Source organism: Trichoderma gamsii, assembly GCF_001481775.2.
Source record: "Trichoderma gamsii strain T6085 chromosome Unknown Scaffold_16.2, whole genome shotgun sequence".
Classification (NCBI taxonomy): domain Eukaryota; kingdom Fungi; phylum Ascomycota; class Sordariomycetes; order Hypocreales; family Hypocreaceae; genus Trichoderma; species Trichoderma gamsii.
In genome coordinates this window covers 390,061-411,233 of record NW_020171353.1, presented here as the reverse complement: position 1 = coordinate 411,233, position 21,173 = coordinate 390,061, and the positions used below count along the sequence as shown (strand labels likewise).

At 52.9% G+C, this 21,173-nt stretch overlaps 5 protein-coding genes across 5 annotated transcripts; all 5 read left to right on the top strand.

Moving 5' to 3' along the window:
* Positions 1-1,778: 1,778 nt before the first annotated feature.
* Positions 1,779-4,276, top strand: TGAM01_v205291 (hypothetical protein; the record flags this gene model as incomplete). The annotated part of the gene is made up of 2 exons (XM_018803324.1): positions 1,779-1,919; positions 1,988-4,276. 2 exons carry the CDS (start codon positions 1,779-1,781, stop codon positions 4,274-4,276), a joined length of 2,430 nt encoding a protein of 809 aa, XP_018663362.1.
* Positions 4,277-9,563: 5,287 nt separating this feature from the next.
* TGAM01_v205290 (hypothetical protein) lies at positions 9,564-12,469 on the top strand (the record flags this gene model as incomplete). The annotated part of the gene is made up of 3 exons (XM_018803325.1): positions 9,564-9,874; positions 10,392-10,544; positions 10,837-12,469. 3 exons carry the CDS (start codon positions 9,564-9,566, stop codon positions 12,467-12,469), a joined length of 2,097 nt encoding a protein of 698 aa, XP_018663363.1.
* A 2,947-nt stretch (positions 12,470-15,416) lies between these two features.
* Positions 15,417-15,518, top strand: TGAM01_v205289 (hypothetical protein; the record flags this gene model as incomplete). The annotated part of the gene is made up of 1 exon (XM_024549613.1): positions 15,417-15,518. One exon carries the CDS (start codon positions 15,417-15,419, stop codon positions 15,516-15,518), a length of 102 nt encoding a protein of 33 aa, XP_024405646.1.
* A 1,570-nt stretch (positions 15,519-17,088) lies between these two features.
* Positions 17,089-18,927, top strand: TGAM01_v205288 (hypothetical protein; the record flags this gene model as incomplete). The annotated part of the gene is made up of 3 exons (XM_018803326.1): positions 17,089-17,487; positions 17,732-17,887; positions 17,953-18,927. 3 exons carry the CDS (start codon positions 17,089-17,091, stop codon positions 18,925-18,927), a joined length of 1,530 nt encoding a protein of 509 aa, XP_018663364.1.
* Positions 18,928-19,600: 673 nt separating this feature from the next.
* On the top strand, positions 19,601-20,512 carry TGAM01_v205287 (short chain dehydrogenase; the record flags this gene model as incomplete). Its single annotated transcript, XM_018803327.1, has 1 exon — positions 19,601-20,512. One exon carries the CDS (start codon positions 19,601-19,603, stop codon positions 20,510-20,512), a length of 912 nt encoding a protein of 303 aa, XP_018663365.1.
* Positions 20,513-21,173: the final 661 nt, after the last annotated feature.

Below are 21,173 nucleotides of genomic sequence, written 5' to 3'. Positions count from 1 at the left end.
GGAGAATTTGGGGGACTCGTTGATGGGTGCTCGCGGTCCTTGTGAGCGCTGCCAAATTGGAGGTGGCTGGTAAGGTTCACATAAGGGACCTGCGCGTTTGCATCATTTATCCCACGACGCTGGGAGCAAGAAGCTGAGGGCGGTTAAAAGTGGGGGACTGGCCTCATGCTGCATATTGGACCGACGATATGCAATGCATCGAAGCTATCGAAGCAGTTAGTGAGGAATCACAGGGATCATCGTATGCGTATAGACGGAGTATGACCTAGATTGGAGCGCGCAGCTCTGCTTAGTGGCGGGGTTTGATCGACAGTCTCAACATTGGTTGACGTCTGTAGTTTGCAATGCTCTATATGTAGCTACTTGAATGAATACGTAGATTGACCAAGCTTTCGACAGAATCTTCCAATTTGGCGTTGCTTCTCTCTGTCATACAACATCTGGGTAAATGAATACTTTGTCAGAACAAGACCCATTGCTCTACCATGGCCCACATTGGGTGCTTCACCGACATCTTATAAGCCGTCTCCTTTACGTTTACCAAGCCTCTCCTTATGGTCCGTGCAGAAGGTAATAGTAATTCTACCCCTTAACAATGTGTGCATTTTACTGGTACATTTGTGAACCAAATCCAATGTTGTTTGGATAGCTTCCTTGAAATACTACTTTTGAGCATAGCCATGATAACCAGGAGACTAGCGTCACTGCTAACTGACGGCCAGCAATCAAAAGTGCAAAGTAGCATGTAGCACAGCCCAGTGATGGGAGGCCTGCGGGGTTATCGGTATCAAAAAAGTGAAAAAAGAGAAGTGAAAAGAAAAGAAGTACTGGCACAGAAAAGTTAGCAGTATCCGTATCAGTTGAGCCTCTAGCTGGGTATCTCTGCAGAAAGAGAGAGTAGCAGCAGCAATACTAATGGAGCTCTTGTATTAGAGTGCTAAGGTAGTAGTATGTACCTGTAGTCTTTCCAGAACTGGGAATCCATCTCTCGTTCAACGTCCATGAACTACATCTTGCATATATGTAAGCATATGGTGTATGAACGCTTCTAAATTAGATTATATGATTCCAGCTCAAGCAACATGTCACGCAGAACAGATATTATCACAACAAAGATTTTCAGAGCTTTCATGATACTTGGTCAAGATGCTAATCCCTGTTTTCAGCTCGACCAGATGTCAGGCTAAGTCGGTGCGGGACTTGCCCCGCTCGGCCGTAGCGCTGGATACAGCTATTTTAGCAGAACCCAACGAAATGCATGTCAAGTCTCACTGCGACGCTGCCATGCCACCTGTAAAAGCCATGGCTGCCTTATTGCTGTGGATATATGCGTCGAAACTATTTCCTCCAGGCGAGAAAAACAACGCAGCGATGGTAAAGCCGAGTCATAACGCAGTCTAAATGGTTGTAACAACAAGCGGTTTTTAGCACAGGCACCAGCCCCGCGTTTGCCTGGAGCTGCAGCCTATCGCTGCCTAAGCCGTTTGGCGTCACCCTATTGGTTCATGTTGTCAGTGAAACCACACTGCCTCTATGTCGTCCACGCAGGATTGCTTGGCGAGTTTCCTGCTGGTAGATAAAAGGATGCGATATCCTTCATTCAGCTACAAGTAGGACGCTTCTTCATCAAGTTCACTCTTCAAGGGAAAATAACCATCGCCATACTAATTGCACTGTAATTGACGGGCGTCGAATTCGCCGCCAAATTGCTTGTTTCAAGACTAAGCTGATCATATAGCTTTAAGTGATTCTCGCTTGACCGAGCGATAAATTTAACAATGGCCATCTCAACTCCTTTTAGCGAAGAGGATTCCGTCCACAAGATCGAGTATCTAGCCAACGATATCAACACTTCATCGGTGACCCTCTTCCCCTCCAGAGCTCAGGTGCGCCGAGAGATCAAAGCCGTCCAGCTCAAGGTAAGCCCCACAATCCATAGGTTAGTCTTCGCCATAATCGCAATCAACTAACAGAAACAAATTCAAAGCACGGCACAAATCAGATCACCATTGTTGGGCTCAGCCAAACGCTCGACCCCGACTCAATCAGAGTCGAGAGCAATGGCACCGCCACCGTCACAAACCTGGAAGTCGAAGAAGTACCCAACCGCCAGCTCTTCGACGAGGTGTATCCCGAGATTGAGTCGGAGTCTGAGTCCGAATCAGAGACCGAAGAAGTGTCCGATGACGATGCGAGACCAGAAAGCTCTCATCTAACAGCCGCCCGGCATGCGCTCTCCCAACTCAATGATAAACTGGACATAGCCCGCGACGGTGTCTGCAACGCAGAGAGACGACTCGGAATTTTGGAAGACATTAGCAATCTCGGCAACACCAAGGGCGTTGATTTTATCCAGATTACTCTCAATCACTATAAAGAGCAGCGTGCAAAGGCCTGCCAAGACATGGTTGAAAACAGAAAGCTGGTGACTGAAATCACAAAGGACGTCGAAAAGGCCGAAAAAAAGTTCAATAAGCTACAGAAAGAAGAAGCCAAGAAGAACGAGAAAAGGAACAAAGCTAAAACCAAAGCTAGGAAGGAGAAGGAAAAGAAAAAGGCTTTCAAAGACAGAATCAAGGGCGAGGCTAACAGAGAGAGAGCGCGTCTGCGCAGAGAGCAGGAGAGATTCTGGCCCCTCAATGTCTACAGCGTGTGCATCACGTTGGAGGTTGCAGCCTTTACACCTGCGTCTTCACGCCGAGGCTCTATAGCTAGCGATGTCGACGTCTCACTAGTTTCAGCTACCGAAGTTCAGGATGAAGCTGAAAAGCCCGGCTCTGTCGAAAGCGACCTGGTCTTCTCGTACGTCACTTCATCGGCGTATTGGATGCCAAACTACGACCTCCAACTCTCGACGACCAACGCATCTGGATCGCTCTTCTTCGATGCCATGCTCACCAATCGAACCAGCGAAACATGGAAGAACTGCAAGGTTACGCTCTCCACCTCGCAAGCCACTTTTTCCGGCCTTGACGATAAGATTCCCAATCTCGACCCATGGCGCATCGGCATCACTTCCGGATACGCTGGTCGTCGCGACGAAGACAAAATTACCTGGAGCAGCCAAGAAATGGTAGCCATGAATCGAGCCAAGCACCAGGCTATGATGCATCAAGCTGAAAATGCCGCTCAAACCAGCGCACTTATGGTAAGGAAGATGACGCCGCGCAAGGTCAAGCTTGTTGGTGATATTCCTCCTCCGCCACCACCAGCAGCTTCACGTGGTTCATCTCTCTTTGGACCTCAGAGCACAGGCTTTAGCAATACTTCTAATGCAGCAGCAACGGGCGGAGGCTTGTTCGGCTCTGTCGCAGCTACAACAGCGGCAGCCGGAGGTCTGTTTGGCTCTGCCGCACCTGCCGCACCACTGGCACAACCCTCCTCGTTTGGTAGTCGTGCACCCATAGGACCACCTGGAGGTTTATTCCGTTCTTCCGAACCCACAGTGGAAGGAGTGGAAACACAGCCAGAACAGATCAATGCCGCCGAAGTTGAGAAGCCTCCTTATGATGACGATGCCACCTACGATGCCTCTCTCATGGAAGAGACGGGCCTTACAACCACCTATGACCTTCCCGGCCTCAAGACTCTCGCTCCCAAGATCAATGGCTCCAAGCAGCGCGTGGCCCGCATTCCCTTCGCCAACGTCGTCTTCAGTCACACCGTTGTTGCTAAATACAAGGCCGTCGCATATCTCAGTGCTAAGCTGAAGAACAACAGCAAGGTCGCTCTCCTCAAGGGCGACGCGAGCCTTACCCTCGACGGCACCTTTATGGGCAAAACATCGCTACCTCGCTGCAGCTCCGGAGAGTCTTTTACTCTTGGCCTCGGCATCGATCCCGCCATCAAGGTCACCTACGCCAAACCCGAGGTGCACCGCACATCGTCCGGCCTGTTCAGCAAGGAAGACAGCGCCGTGTACGTACGCACGGTGACGCTCCACAACACCCGCGCCGTGGGAGGCCGGGCTGTCGATTTGCTCGTGCAGGATCAAGTGCCCGTCTCGGAAGATGAGCGGTTGCGCGTAGAACTCTTGTACCCGCGCGGTTTGGTCGTCGATAGTAACAATGGGGTTGCTACTGGCGCGGCCGAGAAGGAGGGCCAGAGCAAGGATGATGGTAGTTGGGGCAAGGCTACTGCGAAGCTCAAGAAAGAGGGCCAGCTTAGGTGGGATGTGAGCTTGAATGCCGGAAAGGCGGTTAAGCTTACGCTGGAGTATTCTGTGTCTATGCCTGGCGGGCATTCTGCCTATCAGGTTCATTATACGAGGGATTAGGGATTGGGAATGTTGGCTGGGATATATAGTTGGAATGACAAGTTTAATAGTGTTAGTTACTCTTTTACAGTATTGGCATATCTGAGATTGTACACTTATAAGCACGTTGGACATTTAGGCATACAAGCAGAGAGCCATAAATAGAAAACGCGGGGAAAAAAATGACGTTGGAGAAAAGAAGATTAGGAAATTCCATAGCTATAATCGTACAACGAAATTATTACTCACTTCAATCTACTATGAAGCTTATTGAATTACCTAGATTTAGCAGTTTCCTAAACACATGTATTCCGCTCCACCCTGGCATTGACACTTTAACGGACATTACTTACTGTAGTAGGTAGCAGCATCAAGTAAACTTTATGGTATATATGCTCTCGAATGTATTAGCATATTGCTTCGTACAAAGCGCACTTGTGACCACATTGGTTGATCTCGTGACCATTTATCATATTCTTAGGCTTAAAACGTGCCGGCTGTTATCTATCCCGCTGCATGTCCCCTTCGCATAGAGGCTACAGTCCTGCTACCGCTACTCTTCAATGAAAGGTCGTGTACACCAACCTCACGCAAATCTACCCATTACATTGACAAAGTCGACTTCAGGATATCTAAAACTATCAGACTCTTTGCAGCACTTTCCAGAGTACTATAACGTCACTTATTCATGCAAAGACTGCTGTGTTGCGTTCATGTTAAGGTACCTTACCTAAGGTAGGTACAACGGATTCATCTCAATGCGAGGTGGAGAGTGCCGAGCGCGGGAATAAATTAAAAAACCACGTGATTGTCATTTCCCCGGAGCCGGGCAGCTCCAAATTTCGTCCCCATCGTCTGCCGAGAATAAGCCCTTTTGGCTCGCCTCGGGTTTTTCAGTCACATCCTTTTCTCCCCGTAGCACCTAAAATCGTCTCCACCTCGGGCCTTGGTCTGATGCCGCTAGCCGTTGAGCGAGGAGAGCATCGGCCGTTCCGACGAGTCGTGCCAGAAGCAGAGGCAGAAGGAGAAGCAGAGGCAGCAGAGATGATTTTTACTGCTCCAGAGTCATCAGGAGTGCTCTCCATAGCAGTCTGCGGCATGTATTAGCTGCTCCGAGAGCAACGTGAATGCCATGGAGCTCATCTTCTCGGTTCGCAACGCGTGGTCCCGGGGTGAGTGGCATCAGTCGCGGAGCAGCTTAAAATGGCTCAGCAGGGCTTGATCCACGTCGGGACAGAGGGTGCATTCTATCTTGGTCGTACAGTACATCCGCTGACCACTCTGCAGAGCTTAGTGACATGACCCCAAGTCCTCCATCGCAGGAAAAGGGGGTGATCATTTCATGCACGGTAGCTCGCCGGTAGGGACCGGAAGATGCGGAGCTTACTGTACCTAGGAGACGCGCTTGCGAACGTCTGGATCTCAGATCTGCCAGCCGCTGATGGCGGGCTCGACACGTCGCGGCCCGAATCGCGCGCTGCCATGCTCTTTCTCGCAGCAATTTTGTCAATTTTACTCCGTACTTCTGGCTGCAAGAAGGAAAAGAAGGAATCGAAATTGATTTGGCTCCATAGAGCGTCTCAGCTGCGAGGCAAAGAGAATGCAGCGGCGATCAGACGAGGGACGTCCGAATGGCACATTGTCAACAGCATCTCAACCACCACTCGTGTGGCACGATCCCCCTGCCAGCTCCTCAAGAATGATCTGACGTGGTGCGAGGATCGACTGGGCTCAAGTACGAGTAGGAAAGCGGCTAGTCAATCCAAAATGAAGAGATGAAATTAAATCACTTTGCCGGCTGCATGATGCTAACCACAAACTGTAGCGGGGAGACCAAGCGCCGCTGGTAAAATTTGACTTGCCTCGCAGTGGCTCTCCGATACGACAAGGTCCGCGACGGAGCTGCGAGTGGTTGGCAGAAAAAGCATAACAAACGAGATAAAGTAATAATTAATAATGCGTACAAGGCTATCTAGGCCACGAGCGGTCATGCATCGGGGGGGTCAGCCAGCCGGCGCAAACGACTCCATCGGTGAGGAACAGCAGCATGCAACGACGGCAGTACGGAGCACAGTAGCATCAACCAGGGACTCCACGAACAGCCACGAGCTCGGCGTCATTGGATGCGTTAGCGCCCAGACAAATATGGGAACGGAACTCTTGTTCATGAATCAAAGACGTCGAATCATCGCCATGCACGTTGGTCGACGGCGGGACTCGAACACGGACTAGAAATTGGACAAACGTCGGAGCATACGGAGGGCCCACCGCGCGTGTCGTAGGGGTGCAATTTTCGGATTTTACTTTCGAACTGTACCTACTGTATGTAACCTTGCCTTGGGGCTCGCAGGGCAGACAGGGGCAGGCCTGGCCAACCCCAGAGAGCCGGAACATCTTTCTGATGCGGACGGAGATACAGAGAGTGCGCAGTGGGCAAAGCCGACGAGGTAGGCACCTACAAGTATATACAAACGACTGCGGCCAACCAATGCGACGCAGGAGAGCGATCGGCGACTCTGCGCCTCTCTCCATGCCATCCTCGTGGAGCAAATCTGTTGGCGCTGCACATAGGTGTTTCTGCCTCTGCAGAATGGCTTGAGGAGAGCCACGCGGACGGTGTTGATCAGCCCTGCGTCGCCAGCGTACTGTAGGCCGTTCTCCCCAATAATGATTGCGGGACTGGCGATGCCTATGGCGCCTATCTGGCTACAGGACTCGTTAGGGGCGGCAAGGGTGATTCACATTTACTGGCAACATCCGTCCGGCTGCGGACATGATCTGAATAATGAGGGCCCACCCCACCGACCGTGCGACTCTGGCCCTCTGCGCCCGCTCTCTGACTGGCCGCCTCCTTTTTCATCGCGGCCATCCGCGGCCAGTGAGAAGGCCAAAGGATATATACTTTGGCCGTCCTGTTTCGTCTCTGTGTTGCCATACCTGTACAGACATACGGACATGGACTTTGCAAAGGTAGGGATAGGGCAAAACCAAGTTATTTTCTTGGTTTCGGTGCCGGACGCCTCAATCTGGCTGAGAGGCCGGGTCGGCAGCGCCACCACAGTCATCCACCTGCACATTCCGTACTAGCCGGCACAGGCCGTGCTCCGATCACACATGGACCTCCGCAGAGAGAGTGGGTTGGGCTTTCAGATTGGCTGCGCACAGCTCTTCTTCTGGAGGCCCTCAGTTGCTTGCATGAGACCAGGCGAGCTGCTCCGTAGATGGAACAGCTTCCATTGTGTGAGTACGGTAGGTAGCAGCCGCAGGATGAGGCTCTCAAAGGAGGACAACATCGGCCCCACAAGGCGCCGCTGCTGGCTTCTTGCTTGATCCAAAGGTTAGGAAATGCGCCATTGATGTGTGCCGCCCGCCGGGTGCTTTCCCAACGGCGGCAGCTCAGCGTCTGAATCCTGGGTTACGTCAAGAATGCCTCTTGAGCGTGTTTGCACAAAGATACTGCTAATACTTCTCTTGCCGTGGCACTGAGACCGCGTGCGTACATAATCGAACGTGTAATGTCGCAAAATCACCAGATCTAGCGTTGCAATTTCAGCAGACAGCTGCCTCTGTCGACCACTTCGCTTGGGGTAAGTCGGACGATGGAGCTTTCTCGGTGCCGGCGCGGCTGTACGGAGTGCTACCTTGGCCACCACGCGCCGCGTCAGTCAGCCCATCATGTAGCTGCGAGCGAACAAGGGATTGGCCGCTTCCTCAGCAGCAGCCGTCTGTGATAGGCTACGCCCCGGATCCAAGTGGGCTCCCGCCGTGGCCTGGATTTGGAGAGGGGAAGGCGGCCGGCGCTTGTGAAATGAAGAGCTCTGGATGGCCGTGAGATGGATGGGAAAGGGGGGCGAAAGCCTTGCCTGTCACTCGCCGGCTTTGATGCGGCGCACCCAACAGCGAGCGGATGCCGCATCCATTCCGCTGATTGACTTTGGGAGAAATCCCACTGGCTGCTGCTAGGCACCTGTATTGACTGGCCGGCTTGGCGTTCATCTGCCATCCATCCCGAGGCACAGGAGCTCCTGGCCCTGCCAGCCCTCGCCGAACCGCATCGGTATCGCAAGTGACTTGTAGAAGATTCAGGAGACAGCCTGCAACGACATGCGGCGTCGTGTAGCCAAGTGCAAAGATACTCACGGGATACATGTAGTTACAAGTGGCCAATCAGTCGCGCTGCTTGCCACCAGCCGGTTCAGACGACTATCGCCCCGGAATACGGAGGTGGTCGACCTGAGCAGCACTAGCTGGAGTAGAGCCAAGTAGACTGGCTGTATCGGGAGACGTCGACGGCTGGTAAACCCCCGATCTGGTCGGCCCTGTCCTAGGCTGCGTCATAGTGGGATGGGGTGCATGCCAAAGGTACGAGGTAGAATTTCTACTGCAACATGTAGTGTAATTCCCAGGCGCTTCGACGGCGCCGGCACTCTTTGTGCTTTGCGCAGGTGACAGCCGCAGCGAGACGGTTCATGTTGCCTTTTCCCACACCTCCGAAAAAAAGAGCGCAGCGCAGGTCATGTTTGTGGGGCCAACGCCGTGAGGGAAGCAGTTGTGGTGAAAGGAGAGCGACGGGAGGCCACATTCCGGGGCGAGCCTTTGACGCACCGCATTGCTACCACTCAAGAAATATCATCTTCCATGGGCTGTTGCCCTGTAAGGGCTTCTGCCTGCTGCAAAGCGTCCAGGAGCCTCAGCTGTTAAAGAACACGCAGTCGCAGGTCCAAATGTCAACTTCTGGACGCGCCCACTAAGGGCTCACTGAAAAACTCGGCTGTCCAGCTCCCTGTGGGTGGGGCCGGACAAGGCCTCAAGCCGATCCGCCCGTGGGGCTTCCCACGCTGTGGCCGGGACACACACTTTGCGCTCTGGCGACACCCCCCGCCTTTGATCCCCCAACGACGCTCGCGCCCGTCTCCTGTTCCATCTCTTCCTCCTTCACCCGTCGCCCGACTCAACCTCTTCCTTTTGCAAAACCCTCGCTCCAACCGCAATCAGCCTCCGTCACCACCGGCCTCTGCATCTCCCTCTGCTGCCGCCGCTCTGCGCGTTTCTCTGCCCTCGCCAGGAGCCCAGCAACACTGCTCGATCGATTGCGCGTGCACCGCCCTTGTCCCGGGCCTACGGTGTCGCGACCTCCGGGCGTTTTCTCTCCTCTCTCCGTCACCACCACGACGCAGAACTAGCCGCCGAACGCAGCAGAATAACGAGCGTCCGCGACAAACTACGCGCATCTCCCTCTTTCCTTTTTCTCTCTCTTTTTCTCTCTCCCATCCTCTAATCCCCTGCCACACCCGTCGCATCGCCCATCATGTCCTCCGGCGTGGTTCGATCCACTGCCCTCAGAGCCGGCGGCGCCTGTGTGCGCTGCCGCAAGGGCAAGACCAAATGCGTGTACGAAAACGGGCGCGCGCCCTGCAAGAACTGCGCAAAGGGCATGCACGAATGCTATCTGCCCTCGGAGAGCATGGCGCATCACCACGGCCAGAGCCCAGCGCGCCATACCGCAGCGCATCGCCCAGCGCGCGACGCTTTGCCGGCGTCCGGGCCCGGTGCCTCTGACGCCAGGCAGCCCGTTGTGGGCTCAGGCGGAGCCAGACACGTACAGACAACGGCCGAAAAGTGAGTGCTTTTGTTTCCTTGTTCGCGCCCACCCCCTCGCTTTTTGGATGCATGCTGCCTGTTTGTTTGCCGCCATCCCTTGCAAAGTTGTCTCTTCTTTTCTTTAATGCCTTGCTTGTCTGACTGCTCCGTGTGTTTGCAGCCATGCAAGTCTCGGGAGCATCCCTCTGAACCTCTACATCCCGTTTGGGCACAGAGGCGCCACGTCCCTCCTCTTTCCTCGGTACAGCCACCACCCTCTCCCCGATCTCAGTCCCCGAATGGCCCGGCTGCCCTCCTAGCTCGAGCGCGCGCTGCTGCAGTGCGCCGAGCTATGCTGCTGCCATCTGCACGTTTCCCATCCATTCCCCCACTCCCATCGCCCATTTCCGTTCGGATGCCAGGGCGGCCCGTTTTTTTTCTGCTTTTTTTTGCCCTTGATTTTTTCTTTTTGCCGCCGCCCTATGCGCACTCTGCCGCAGCGCAGTCGCTCAAGCCGCCGGAACCCGAGCGCAATTCGCTAACTCGAAGCTGCCAGGCTTACACCGGAACTCGTCGCCGAGTGCGAGCGCGTCGTGTCAAAGACATTCCCGGCCTGCGTGGCCTTTCACAAGCCGACGTTTATGCAACAGCTGAAAAATGCTTCGCTTGAATCCAGTCTCGTCTATGGTCTGTTAGCTTGTGCTGCTCGGTGAGTTTTCCTTTTTCTCTTTTTCTCTCTCTTTTTCTTCTTCTGCGCTGGCATGGCTTGATCTGGTATGCCGCCTTAATCACCGAGGCTATCTGCGCCGCTTTCGCCGAGCTTTGGTGGATCATTGGCCCCGATCGGACCCCATGCGCAAGGCCAGACAGCCTTGTCTTGAGTAGCTGGCTGGTCTGGAGAAGCGCGCACGGGATTGGATGTTGGCAAATGTGGTTTATGAATGGATTGTCTTCGTATTCTTTACCAGGAGGTTTCTCATTGCTGATTGATGCTTCTGTAGGAGCTCCCCAACCCTCATCCGTCGCTATGGCGGCACTCCAACCGCTGCGGCGGACACCTTTGCGGGCAAGGCCATCTCCTTGATCAACTCCAATCTGGACCAGCCCAACCTCGCCGACATACAGGCACTCTGCCTGGTCATCATCCACGAATGGGGCAGCCGAAATGCTGTTCGCGCCTACGTCTACCTCGGCCAAGCCACCCGGCTCTTGCAGATGTATCGGATCCTTAATAGTCATCACACATCTGACACCGCCGACCAGTTCCTGCGCGACGAGTCTTTCCGCCGCACGCTGTGGCTGACTTACATCCTCGACTGTATCCTCACCTCTACGCCCGGCCGGTATCCTGCGCTGGCCATCCAAGACACTTCCGACGTGGCCCTGCCCTGCTCCGATATCAACTTTGCATTTGGCAATGCCGTCTATGTCAAGAGTCTCCCGCAGCAGCTCGGCTTCCTCAACGGTGCTCACGAGTCACCCAACCGCCATCTGCCTCAAGGTGAGATTGGCGAATTTGGCCACATTGTCATGGCCGCCACCATTTGGCGAGATGTTGTGGGTATGCTTGGCGTTGCGAGCTTCCGCGAAGAAGATTGCACAGACCTCATCGTTAGGATTGAAAGACTTCGGGGCAGCCTCCCCATGCAGTTTGTTGATAAGCCGGGCCAAATCAACCTTCATATGACGATGGGGTCTGGCTATACTTTTGCCATGCTTCACTGCCTCATTCACTGCGCCATCATCTTCGTTCACCGCCGGCGTCTCTTAGAGGATACCACATCCCCCTCCTTTAACCTAGAGACATACCGCCACACCCCTCGCTGTCACGAGATCGTGGACCGCCTCTTTAGCTCGTGCCATGGCACTTTGGCGCTCCTTGCCGCAGTCGAAGCCGGCGCCGAGAAGGATCATGCAATTTGCTTGCCCATCTTCATGCTCTTCTCTGCATTCACTGCCAGTGCAACTATCGCCTTCCTCTCCCTCAAGGGTCTGACGCCCCCCAACGCCGTCGAGACGGCAGCGCATATTGTCAAGGATGGCTTGCGGTTTATGCACGATGGCAATGAGAACTGGCCGCTGATGAACAGCTGGCTTAGACACCTGACTGTCATGCAACGTGTGCTTCACAATGATGCCGCTGCTGCCATGATGGGTTCCAGACACGGCTCTCATCCCCACCTTGCCCCGGTGCCGGCTATCAAGGATGAGATTTCATCTAACGGCGATACAAATCAAGATGCCATGGAGTATGACCAGCAATCTGCCACTGGAGCTGGTCCCGGACAGCAGCATGGTTCTGCCACCCGCTCAGTATCTGGCTCTGCTCGTGGAGAGAGCGAGCCTCCTGTTTCCCTTCCTAGGCGACCTGGCGTTACGACCATTAATGGGGGATCTAACAACATCTCCACCTCGGGCACCGCATCGCCACCAGCTGGCGGTGCTCCGCAAGCGAACATGCAGGTTCACGATGTTAAGCAGCCGAGTCCTGAGATGATGGCCAACGGCATCGTTTCAGTCCAAGACGGACAAGCTACGAGCCAAGACATGACTGCGCCTGAGCTATGTGACGCATTTGAGCGCCAGCTTTTGGATCTCGACGACCTCGCTGCGTTTATGGGTGGTGGGGTTTGACTTGAAGATGCCCATTATGATGATGCATCGCAAATGGCAATTACGGATGGGGCCAGGATGCTTATGACTCTTGCGGGGTGCGCAGCGACGTAATACCCATTGGGCGGCCAAACTTATGGGCTTTTCCCTTTTCCTATTCTTCCTTTCTTTGGCGGGAGCACATACGGTGGGATTTGCAAGACAGAGAAAGCTTATACAACGACCGCGACAGCGCTACGATGCATACTAATGACGTGAAACGGAAGACTGAATTACCACAGACTTGGCATTAATCATGGGAGGAGGTATTTGTACGTGTTAGGCTATTACTCTTTTTCATTTATTTTTCTTTCATCTCTTTTTGATTTCTGGTTTTCCGATACCCGGAGGAAAGACGGAGGGGGCAAAGAGGCGTTGAGGACTTTGTAGTGATAGGGATTATAAAGACCACCACTTGAGTATACTCAAAATCATAGCTTTAGTTCGAGTCAGACTGAAGTAGAGATGTTACAGTACGAGTAATGAAACAAGTCCATATGAATATGCTTAGCTTACAACCTTTCATGGTACGAGGGGGCATGACTCGATGTGATACGGGTGGCGTATTGTCTTCGGAAATGGCTCGGAAACAGGGACGTTCGAGCTGTTGCAATAGCAGCTACAACATCGTGCGTTTTGAAGTGAATTGATGACATGTGGGAATTAAGTAATTATCAACCACGTTTGTTGATATCTTTGATTTCAATTTCAATTGAAACAGATATATAGCCTCCGAAATGTCCCGAATGCCCCTTTTCTTTCTCCGCAGTATTCGTCATATCTTTTTCAGTCCTCGTTCCTTGTCATTGTTGGAGAAATAAGGGCAGCACAACTGTACGGAGGAGGGAATGAGATTTTGGGGTTTGTTTTTGTGGGGGAACCGCCATGTGGAGTAAGAAGAAAGCTGGGGGGAAAATAAGGACGGCAGTTTTTTGTATGGTGGAGAATTTGGAGGGAGCTAGCCTAGTGAAATAACGGAAAACGGCCGAGCTTTCTCTATCGGACTTGTTCTTTTAGAGAACAAGGAAAACTGGTTCTATTGTTTTCGTTTTGGCGATTCTTTATCGTCCGTTTATTACTGTTTCCGATTTAGTCCATGGGGACCTCCGTATAAGGTAGACTTTTCATTAGACTAATGGAGAATTACGGAGCAGATATGAGAGAAAGTTGGGGTAAAAGAAGCATGTTTCTGACGTGCGGAGCTTATCTCCGTTATTACTAACATAAGCATCACGTACGGCGATGAGTGATGTGTTGAAAAAACATGGGGAACACGATAAAAAGTCGGATCTGAGATTGAGAAATGAGGGTTTTTTGCGGAGGAGTCTGGGGGGAAGAAATGGGGAATGGGGGAAAGTGGAGGGTTTGATATTGGTGTTGGTTGAAAGGGGAGAACTATTGAAAAGTTGGGTGGCACTGGATCTTGCTCGGGCCATTGTGCCATGACAGCTGAAAGGATGGTTGGTGTAACTGTGTAGCTGAATGGCTTACTGTTTCCATGCACGGAGTAGGATCAGGAATCCCCAAATTATCGATTTTGATGCTGGAGATATTGGGGTGCCGCTGCTAGCTTGCTTCTCGCGTGGTAAATGTTGCATTTCCTGCCTGTTTCTGCAACATCCATTGATTGCTACTTTTTGGGGTTGCGGTCAAAGCCGGTTGGTCAATCAACTTCGTGGTAGAGAGTGGCGAACAATTTCTGATTTCATCTTGTTCTGAAACTCTTCATTATGAAAATCTTTTTTGATATTTTTTTTTACTACGGGGTTCTCCTATTGTTAAGTCTATATTGTCAGTGCGTACAACCGCGAGTGTTTGCCTGTGCTTTTCATTCTCCATCTCTGCTTTCAATTTTCAAAGTCACGAGTTTGTGTTCTGTTCGCCCTGAGTCCTGAGCTCTGTGGCTAAACTATGGGGCATGTTGAGCGAGAGCTGCTGCATTTTTGGATCTGGGGAATTTAGCGAGAACCGCTAATCTATGGAGTCTGGAGACTCTCGGTCTTTTTCCGTCCATTAGTTCAGCCTGCTACTACTAGCAGTATTCTGCGTCGCACTTGTAGGAACCGGTGGCTTCTTCTATTGCTTCTCCGAAAAACTTCTTTGCGTGAGTGGCTTTTTGTTCTTCCTCGCCGGTAGTTCTTTTTATGGAGGCGGTAGCTTGTTCTTCCTTTTATGCGACATGCGAATGATGGGGCGCGCTTAAAAGATAATAGCCGAGTTGGCCGAATGTGCCAGCCTATGAGGCGGCTGCATTGGGGATGTTACTTATGTAACACCGCTTATTGATGTTTTTGATTTAGAGATTTGAAGAAAATCCATGGCTGTGAGGAAGAGTTATTGAGAACTTCGGTGCTTGCTGCTGGCTATGGTAAAGCGTAGGCAGGATAAGTGGGATTGCGACTTCGGATTAGTGAACCGGGGTTCTCGTCTCTACCTACATGTACTGCTTCTTCTGGCACCTTTTACCGACATTTTACTTCTGCGCGTCTTCTCTACGCATATCTGGGTCGACAACTAATTATGCGAACATGCCCGTTTGCAGTTTTCGCTTACTCTGTCAACGGCACAGCGTGCGTCGCCGAACTTGGCCTGACCTCGTCACATTTTCCTTTCAGCAGCACATGGGGATCTGCAGAGCTAAACAGCGTTAGGCCAGTGAATGACGAACTCTGGGCTCGGCAGCAAAAATGCCGGCTTTTGCGCCATGACGCTCTTGGCAAAGCGAGCAGAAAAGAAGAAACTCTCCCCGGGCGGCCAATGAACTTGTCGAGCTTGTTTCCCCGCTTATACGCTCAGGCAGGCATCAACAGTCTGGGGGGTTCTTTTTGAAGGTTAGTGTCTTTTTTTTTTTCTGGAGGATGAGCTGGGTTCTGACCTTTAGGCGGGGAAGAGAAAAAGCGGGCTCTCCGCCTTTGGAGAAGAGAAGAGGATGAGCAGCAGGTCGGAATCTAAGGTTGGCAGGGAATCGCACTCGTGCATGCGTGTACGAGTAAGGACGCCCATGCCATATGTGCATATCGCCACCGTCTGATGGGAGCTGGGAACCGTCAAGTGTGATGTAAATGGCTCACAATGCCACGTTTACGACGGATGGGGATTGGGTTTCGTTCCTGAGGGCTGCGGCTGGCTATTGAGTTTGGAAGCCTCAGTACTTGTACTCTGCTAGTTGGCGCTACTCGGCAATTATAGAAGTGGCTACAACAAAGAGTAGAGAAGTGAGCGGCACTGTGATCGAGTCAACCAACGGCGAGGCTGCCGGTAATCTTGGCTTTGAGAACAAAAGCCGTCTTGGCTCAAGCCTCAAAGCAGTAGCCATGATATCTAGTCGTTGACCTTCTCCTGCCGTCACCAAGTGGGCTTTCTAGCCGCCGTCTCCAAAACTCACCAGCCTCCGCACGAGAAAAGCCACCCATCTTCAACGCCTCCATCTTATCTTCTCCTGTCTTCGTAGCTAAATCTTTTTCAGTGGGAAATATTGTACAGAAAACCACTTCATTCGCTGAATCCCTCTAATTTGTCTGTTCTCCGCCGGCCTGGCCGCCGACCCTTTCCGAAAATGGAGGCCACCCTTCTTCTTCTTCCCTCCGCCGTCCTTTTTCCCATGTCGCTTGATGGATGTTCCACTTGACAGCCAAGCTAGGTAGTTTATTGAAGAGAATGCACTGTAGGCACAACTAATGTGATAAAGGTTTACCCGTGCCCGAGTGCTAATGACAATAGCGTCTGAGTATGGATGTCTGTAGAGGAATAACCCGCCACGAGCATTGCCGCTCCGCTGGTTCGAGCCATCCATGTAAAAGCACCGGCGATGGGATGTGGGATGGATGGAGGATGGATCCCCCCCATCAGGCAGCGTGCGTGACTGGCCGCCATGCTTGGTTGGTTCCAGCCCCGGAGTGGATCAGATCAGCCATGCTCTGTGTGGTGTTTTTCCTCCCTTGTGCTCTTCAAACCGACTTTTTTTCTTGTACGGCGCCCGTATTGTCTTGTTGGGAGATACAAGCGGTGCTTGGCATAAGCTGGGGCCAGGTCCATCTCAGCTAGCGAGGATGCTGGATTCCACAAAGTAGAGGATTATTGAGCTTTGTGTCACTGGAGTGAGAATGGGCAAGGCCAGACATCAGTGAATAGAATGGTCAGGTTTTCTGTGGCCAGGTCTCAGTTCCTGCGAGTCTAGACGCCGCAATCCAGGTACGAGCCCAGTAAGCACAGCGGCAACACGAGCAGTGTCTACAGTAGAAAAAGGAAACATGAAGCCACCTGGAGTTCCATGGTCCTAGTGCCTGGGGATGGTTGGCCGGCTAGTCATCGCGGGGAGCGTCTGTCTGCTTGCGGTTCCCCATAAGCCTCATCCTGGAGAATCCCACTTTTATACATTCACCGGTCTGGGGTTCCCCAACTTGGCCGCACATGCGTCTCCTCCTCCGCGTTCGCCCACTCCTCCGCAGTTCTTATATCTACTCTCTTCCCCTCCCTCTCCCTCTCTTTTCCCCAAGGCCCTTGTTTCTCTTTCCTTCGCATCTCCTCCCTCTTGCTCTTGGCCTTGTCTTCTCTCACACAAGCCCATCGCCACGAGAGCACAGAGAGACAACACCGCCAACATGGTCGGCAACAACGAAGAGTACTGGGTCCCCGAGAACTACGAGGGCATGAGCGCCGGCCGCTACCTGGCCACGCGCGTGTCCTCGCTCAGGCCGCCGATGCTCAACGTGCCGAACCCGTGGAAGCTGCTGCGCATGCTCAACCGCCAGCAGTGGTCTTTTTTCGCCATTGCCTTCTGGGCCTGGACCTGGGACGCCTTTGACTTCTTCACCGTGTCGCTGACCGTGGCCGACCTGGCCAAGCAGTTTGGCAAGACAAACACCGACATCACCTGGGGCATCACGCTGGTGCTCATGTTCCGGTCCGTGGGCTCCGTGGCCTTTGGTGTGGCGGCCGATCGCTACGGGCGCAAGTGGCCGTTTATCGTCAACAACCTGCTGTTTATTGCGCTTGAACTGGTAAGAAAAGGCCCCATGCGATCTGATTGTTGTGTCGTGCATTTTCTTGGCCCTTGGCGGAGATGCAGCCAAGATTTTGGCCAAGAGAGCCACGGCGGTGCCACCCGTCTTGGCCGAGCTGTTCCTGGCCAAGCAGCCGCTATAATCTGGCGTCAGCATCCGCGTATAGCAACTGCCAGAGCTATTGAATTGATTTTACAGCCTAAATTTGCAGAGCCAGAAGGCTAACAGCTTTCAATTACAGGGAACCGGATTCTGCAACACCTACAAGCAGTTCCTCGCCTGTCGCGCGCTCTTCGGCGTTGCCATGGGCGGTCTGTACGGAAACGCAGCGGCCACCGCGCTGGAAGACTGCCCGTCGGAGGCCCGCGGTATCATTTCCGGAATCCTGCAGCAGGGTGTAAGTCATCAATCACATTCTCAACTCCAAACCACCAATTTTTTTCTAACTTGTGTCTCCAACAGTATGCCTTTGGCTACCTCCTCGCTGCCGCCTTCGCCCGCGGCCTCGTCAACACCACCTCCCACGGCTGGCGCCCGCTGTACTGGTTCGGCGCCTGCCCGCCCGTCATCTTCATCGCCTTCCGCCTGATGATGCCCGAGACCCAGACCTACCGCGAGCGCGAGCGCATGCGCATCGAGGCCGGCCGCAACCGCAGCGACGAAAAGTCCGTCGGCAACGTCTTCCTCACCGAAGGCAAGGTCGCCATCAAGCGCCACTGGCTGCTGCTGACATACCTCGTCCTGCTCATGGCCGGCTTCAACTTCATGAGCCACGGCAGCCAGGATCTGTACCCGACCATGCTGACCAACCAGCTCGCCTTCAGCGCCAACAAGGTCACCGTCACGCAGGTTGTGGCTAACCTGGGCGCCATGACTGGCGGAACGGTTGTCGGATTCCTGAGTCAGTCCATTGGCCGTCGCTTCAGCATCGTCTGCTGCTGCATTGTTGGCGGCGCTCTGCTCTACCCCTACACATTTGTGCACGACACCTCCATCATGGCTGCCGCCTTCTTCCAGCAGTTCTGCGTCCAGGGCGCCTGGGGCGTCATCCCCATCCACCTGATGGAGCTGTCTCCCGGTGCCTTCAGGACCTTTGTCGTCGGCACCGCCTACCAGCTGGGCAACCTCGTCTCGTCGGCGTCGTCCACCATCGAGGCCCGCATCGGCGAGCGCTTCCCCCTGCCGCCCACCACAAAGGGCGTTGCGCGCTACGACTACGGCAAGGTCATCTGCATCTTCATGGGCTGCGTCTACGCCTACGTCATTGTCCTGACCTTTTTGGGTCCGGAACAGCTGCGCAAGAGCTTCGATGTCGCTTACGACCACGACGCTGCTGTTGTGGCCGGCTGGGACGACAAGGCCAAGGCTGAGCACGAGGAGTTTGACAACAAGGCGCGGGACTCTATTGCTGGCGAGAAGCAAGCTGAGGAGGTTTGAAAGAATAATATTCTGTGGATACCCTATTACTTGGATAAATGACTCTAGTATATCTTGCTTTTTGCTTTTTATGTTTATGAAATTGGGAAATGAGGGCTTCTTAGATCTGAAGCCTTGAAGGCAGTGGAATCAGACACTGTATGACAATTATGATGATGCACAACTAATGCTCTATATATACCACATATATAAGCCTCATCAATACAAAGACCACAAAGTGGTGAATGAAGAGTTAATGTGCCTTATTAAATTACAAATGTGACCTTGACTAAACTTGCTGATGTGTCTAAGTTGGCAAAGATGCGCTGTGGTTTAGCTATCGTACACCGGTGAAGCCACCGGCCGGGTCCATCTCTACCGAGTGCTGCCAAGGGGGCAATCATACATGTATGTTTTAAAAGAATTGTTTTTTCACTTACACAGAGTATATGTTTCGAGTTGGCAAAACATTGACGTGTAATTTAGAATTTAGAGTAACTGGTTAAAGCCAGAAAGGTACCCATATCGCTGCATAAACCCTCCCCTCTCAATTTTGGCTGATCTGCATACCCCATCTCCATGCAACCCCGCAAATGGTCTATAACAAACATGAAAGCCATCACATCCTTCTTTACACAGAAAATGTATATACCTACGTAGTCCATATAAAAGACAAATAGGAAAACAGCCCATCATGGCAAGCAGCAACTCCCACGCCAATGACCGCAGCAACCTCACCAGCCGCGTCCTCCCAGAAATGACCCTCTCGCCAGGCCGCGACGCCGCCCTCGACGCCCGCATCGACTCTCTCCACCCCGCGGCCCGCGACTCGGTCGCCGGCCGCTTCAGCATCGTCGGCAACGCCATCGTCACGGGCGGCACCGGGGCCATTGGCACCGTCGTGTCGAGGGCGATGCTCCAGCACGGCCTGTCCGGGCTGATGCTGTTCGATCTCAACGTGGGCGCATCGCGGGATGCTGTGCAGGCGCTGCGGCGGGAATTCCCCGCGGCGAAAATCACGGCTCTGGAGGTGGATGTCACAGACGAAGAGGCTGTTGCCGCAGCTGTTGCGGAGACAGTCCAGCTACTAGGCTCGGTGGACATGTTGGTGTGTCTTGCAGGCATCGTGGGATGCGCTCACGCACTGGACATGCCCATCAGCCAGTGGCGCAAGATCCTCGACATCAACACCACGGGGGCTTTCATCTGCGCACAGGCCGCAGCACGACAAATGGTCGCTCAGGGCAATGGCGGACGCATCATCTTCACAGCATCGATATCAGCGCACAGAGTCAACTTTCCCCAGCCGCAGGTTGCGTACAACGTGAGTAAAGGGGCGCTACTAATGCTCAAGAATTCGCTGGCGGCGGAGTGGGCAAAGTACGGCATCACGGTGAACAGCATCAGTCCAGGGTACATGGACACGGTGCTGAATGAGGGCGAAGGGTTGGCTGCGGCGAGGAAGATTTGGAGCGAGAGGAATCCGGCGGGGAGGATGGGAGTGCCGGAGGAGTTGGCTGGGGTGGTGGTGATGATGCTGAGCAGGGCTGGGAGTTATATGAATGGGGCGGATGTTGTTGTGGATGGAGGAGGACATGTGTTTTGATAGTGTGTTTGAGGTAGACTGATAGATTGGTTGTTGAGAAGAAGCAAAGAAATGCAATATATACATGTATATCGAGTGTAAGTCAACTCAAGCTCATATAGCGGATGGTGCATATAAGTGAGCATGCATGTACACAACTCGCCTCTCCAAAGCTTCAAACAAGACCAAATATCCAATCCAACATCTCTAAGCTTTGCCAATTAATAACTGACCTTTTTTAAATTTTCAAAGCGTTTGCCCTCACTCATACCTCTGATCTTTACAGGGTCCTTCACCAGTCCAGCAAACAACGCTCCAGCCGCCAACCACGTGGGGTCCTCCCCGTCTCCAACAGGCTAACCGTGAGAATCGCCCCCTTCACTTCTTCAAGTCAGATGAAACTTGAAACGGCGCGCCTAAAAAAATATTCGCCTGGGTAAAATCAATCTGATAATCCGATTCATGCACGCAGGGTCCTAGTCTCGTTTCCGTTGGGCGGAGGTGCAGCTCATTCCCCGGGCGCTTAATGTCGTGCGTTAGTTAGCGAGGCAGTCTTCAATCCATCTCTGCGCAGAGCATCTCTCGATATTCAAGGCATTTTGCACTCTCAGAATACTCATCTAACCAATTCTAAATCTCGTTGAATATCCTGTTATCAACACATACCTATTCTATCAATTCA